We start from the raw sequence: 4,213 nt of genomic DNA on the forward strand, positions 1-4,213 counted from the left end.
CAGTTAACTATAGGCATTAGTGGCGCATGGCCATCATCAATAAAGTATGTGGCCTATTGGTAAGTTGCTTTTCCCCCCCCCCCCCCCCCCCCCCCCCCCCATTGGACAGGCCAGTCGATTAGAAAAAGTATTTGCCATGCTGCTCTTTGGGCTCCTCTGTCTGAGGTAATGTTATCATGTTTGCTTGGAGAAAAGAAGATTTATTTTAAGGACAATAAGAATAAAGATTATTTTGCAAACCAAAACTGGTTCTAGTATGTCATTGTGCAAACCAGAAAAAAAAAAAAAAAATATATATATATATATATATATATACAAATAGAAAATGAAGCATTTAAAACAGATTGTTCCATCATAAACTTCAGTGCAAACATTTTTGTACATCTGGATTCAACTTTTAAAAGTCACTTTATTTTGCTTTTCTTTGTCATTTGTTGAAAATCATAAAAGGTGCATTTGTGGCAGGATAGTCTATTTTTTACAGCGATATATCACTTCCAGATACTTATTAACACCCACACATGGATCAGAGAAGACAGAATTTGAAGCACTTAGTTGACAGGACTTCTTTCCGTCGCACCTAAAGAAAAATTGGAAGAATTAGAATAGATGGTCTATAAGCTCTTGTATCAATCTACAGTATCAAATGAAGTGTATCTGCTGCTGTACCTGGAACGCAGGCTGCTGGTCTGAGGGGAGTAACAGTGTGGTGTGGTTGTCAATTTATGAGGGCAGGTTACGAGATCTCGCCTTCCATAATTAGCATGATGAACACGAATAACACCTTTACCTTTTGATACATACACTAATGAGATTTCATGAGTGATTGTTTGCAAACAAGAATAAAAAGGTCAATCGGTAAAAAAAAGCCATGCACTGTAGCAGCACTGAGCCATTCAAAGCATTGTGGACATGAGGCTATTCACTGATCTCAGCATAGTAAGTAACATAGGAAAGAAAAGTACTTGCCACACTTAATGACGCCTTGACGACTTTCACAGGTTACACTTCTTTCTGGGGGGGATATTTGTACTAATTTGCAACACCTTTATAAAATATTAATCTTCAAAGTCAACAATGGAAATTACTTACTTGCTGGGATACAGTCATAAGATACATCCAGGTATTTATAAGTCCCAACACAAGGATCAGAGAAAACAGAGTTCACTGCAGGAACAGTGCAGCTCTTTGTTCCATCACACCTGATTCATGGACAGACAAATCACAAGTACTTGATAGCATTAATATAGGCTACTATAGACATATGCATCTTGTGCTTAATGCATAAACTGAAATTGTAAACTTATTTTTCTATGCTGGTTAAACCTACCGAGCGGACATTATAGAGAGGGACGCTTCTGTGCTGCAGTGTTTATTTGAGATCCGATTAGCTGGTTTCCCACTAGCGCACGTTTTGCAATCAGTCCGCCCATAGTTGGCTTTAATGACCTTTATGTAACCCAAATCTGAGGTTTAAAGAAAAAGAGAAGTTTGGTAGACAGGCTCAAGATACTCCTGATCCTTTCCCCCACACTCATACGGTCCCATTTGGGAACAAATGTCAAACACATGGCCTAACTTAAATGGCTAATTACTCACCACAGTTGAGATGCGCAGATTCTCCTTCACAGACCACTGCTTTTTTTTGCTTTTGCACCTGCAGAGAGGAAACAATTAAAATTACTTAAAGGGATAGTTCACTTTAAAATTAAAATTCTGTCATCATTTACTCACCCTCAAGTTGTTTCAAACCTGTATTAATTTATTTCTTCTGCTGAACACAAAGAAAGATATTTTGAAGAATGTCAGTAACCAAACAGTAGTCTGTACCCATTGACTTCCATAGTATTTTTTTTTCCTACTATGGAAGTCAATGGGTACAGACTACTGTTTGGTTACTGACATTCTTCAAAATATCTTTCTTTGTGTTCAGCAGAAGAAATAAATTAATACAGGTTTGAAACAACTTGAGGGTGAGTAAATGATGACAGAATTTTAATTTTAAAGTGAACTATCCCTTTAAACATTCTGCACCTGAAAGTTAGACTGCACATGTATTAGTCAGTTGCCTTTCTATGATGATACAGAAACAGCATCACTGAAAAAAAATATATTATATAGATAAATAAACAACCCACCACGGTTGAGATAAGCGGATTCTTCTTACCGACCACTGTTTTTTTAGCTTCTGCACCTGCAAAGAGGAAACAAGTAAAATTACAAAACGTTCTGCACTTGAAAGTCTTTAATGCACATGTTTTACTCGGTATTGCCTTACCGTGTTGATACAGAAACAGCAGCACTGAAAGTCCAATAAAAACAAGTTGAAATACTTGAAATTATGCAAATTGAAATTGACTCTAAATCAGAACTTACAAGTGATCCAGCTTAGCTTTTGCACCAGCATGTTGAACAGAAGGAAAGCCCTGGAATTATTTTAAGGGGACATGCGAGCACACCGTATTTATAATAAAAACAGACTCAAAAGCACAAATTGGAATTCAGATGCTCTGAAGTTTTGAACTACAAGATTCCAAAATGCACAACAAAAAAAAAAAATCACTCAAATTATTGCAGTAAAGGACTGAATTCCATCACAGCACCATTATATCGTTATATTTAGCCCACTGATAGGAGCACAGTTGAATCCAAGTGTAATTTATTGAAAGAAAATAAAAGATGCCTATGATTTAAGAAACATGAACATGACACTCACCAAACAGCAGTACAGAGAACAAAGCTTGACTTTGGAAACATGATGCCTATGTATACACAAGGACTAATGACATAAGACACATCTGAAAGTAATCAACACAATGAACCAATGGGAAGACACAACTGAAAACCACATGATAAGACCATAAACCAATGAGAACATGACATGACAAAAGAGCCAAATGCACAAGGTGCGTCTCAGGCCCTGTCCGCACGAACACGGGTATTTTCAAAACTGCAGATTTTTATATAAGGTTTGGCCGTTTGTCCACATGCAAATGCAGTGTCCGGTCACTGAAACCAAACTTTTTTTGAAAACTCCTGCTAGGGTGAAGATTTTTAGAAACTCCGGTTACAGTGTTGTCGTGTAGACGGTGAAACCGGATATTTTGGCTTGTGATGTTGGAGTGTGTGCTGTTATCTCCTTAGTTTGACGTCAGATTGTGCTATGCTATCTCCTTTGTTTACATGAGACGAGTCTGTGCAATGGTGGACGTAGCCAAAATATTGCTACTAATAATTGTGCTAACAGGGCTCATATGACATGTTTACAGATAAGTGCAAAGTTCTCCCATTATATTGTGGAAACAGAGGCATCAGAATGCAATACTACGCAGGTCACTGCTTATGACAACCTGTTGATAGCCTACCAGCACTGGTAATAACCTTTTTTTCAGGCTATACTGACTGGTCAACATGGCTTTACGGTTAGGGTTATATCGACACCTGTTGGTTTGGCATGCGCTTCATAGCTTGTTTTTGCATTTTCATGTGGAAGGAGTTTTTTTTTTTTTATGTGCTTGTGTGGACGCAATTTATTTTTTTAACTAAGGAGGGAAAATATCAGTTTATAAAAATGGACGACCTCAATCAGCTCCATAACTCCAGAGTTTCAATCAGTGGCTGCATCCAAAATCGCATTCTTCCCTACTATAGGAGGCGAAAAACATCATGTGACAAAATAAGTATGTCTGAATTCACAGTACTAAAAAAAAAAGAGTAGGCGAAAAAGTACCCAGATGACCTTTTACTTCTGACGAGATTCTGAAGTGTGCATATGATAGACACTTTACTATCCCATGAGGCCGGGAGAGGATGTGTGAATGGCAGTGAAGCAACACAACTGACGCTGGTAGGTCACATGATCATGTGACAGTATGACGAATATAGTACATTCATACATAGAACATACTTTTTTGGCGGTCGTGAATGAAATAATGAATTACCCTACTCTAGAGATCTCGGATGTGGCCAGAATATTGTGTGCATGAATCCAGGCACTGGCAAGGACCCTGGTTCATTATTGGGACCATAGACTGTAAAATAAAATTGGGACAGTGATTAATCAATTTCTGGCGACATTACTACGTACAACATCAATGTAGTAGAACATCACCGCTGGTATAAATCAACAACAAGCAGAACCGATATATTTTGTATATTATTTTTATGCTGTTTATACACTTACCTATCCTTACAACATTTTGAATATTAATTA

General features: G+C 37.6%; 1 protein-coding gene across 2 annotated transcripts; it reads right to left on the reverse strand.

Annotated features, from left to right (window-relative positions):
- Positions 1 to 315: 315 nt before the first annotated feature.
- LOC306985746 (L-rhamnose-binding lectin CSL3-like) lies at positions 316 to 2,862 on the reverse strand. Of its 2 annotated transcripts, none has more exons than XM_079588349.1 (10): positions 2,717 to 2,862; positions 2,377 to 2,426; positions 2,279 to 2,302; positions 2,139 to 2,188; positions 1,600 to 1,657; positions 1,331 to 1,466; positions 1,093 to 1,202; positions 970 to 1,014; positions 670 to 790; positions 316 to 580 (listed from the first exon to the last, which is right to left on the reverse strand). In XM_079588349.1, the coding sequence occupies exons 1-10, from the start codon at positions 2,755 to 2,757 to the stop codon at positions 472 to 474; spliced, it is 744 nt and encodes a 247-aa protein (XP_079444475.1). In that variant the 5' UTR covers positions 2,758 to 2,862; the 3' UTR covers positions 316 to 471. The 2 variants fall into 2 exon arrangements, with proteins under 2 accessions (XP_079444475.1, XP_079444474.1); XM_079588348.1 differs by having other exon boundaries at positions 351 to 580; positions 2,139 to 2,194; positions 2,717 to 2,794.
- Positions 2,863 to 4,213: the final 1,351 nt, after the last annotated feature.

Source organism: Phoxinus phoxinus, assembly GCF_949152265.1.
Source record: "Phoxinus phoxinus genome assembly, chromosome: 18".
Taxonomy (NCBI): Eukaryota; Metazoa; Chordata; class Actinopteri; order Cypriniformes; family Leuciscidae; genus Phoxinus; species Phoxinus phoxinus.

Bases quoted from the DNA above. Each gene is read 5' to 3' on its own strand.
- LOC306985746 (XM_079588348.1), bottom strand. From the start codon at position 2,757: ATGTTTCCAAAGTCAAGCTTTGTTCTCTGTACTGCTGTTTG. The intron at 2,195-2,278 runs GTAAGGCAATAC...TCCTCTTTGCAG, and splicing joins GCTGTTTCTGTATCAACACG to GTGCAGAAGCTAAAAAAACA. The intron at 1,203-1,330 runs GTAGGTTTAACC...TCCATGAATCAG, and splicing joins CTCTCTATAATGTCCGCTCG to GTGTGATGGAACAAAGAGCT.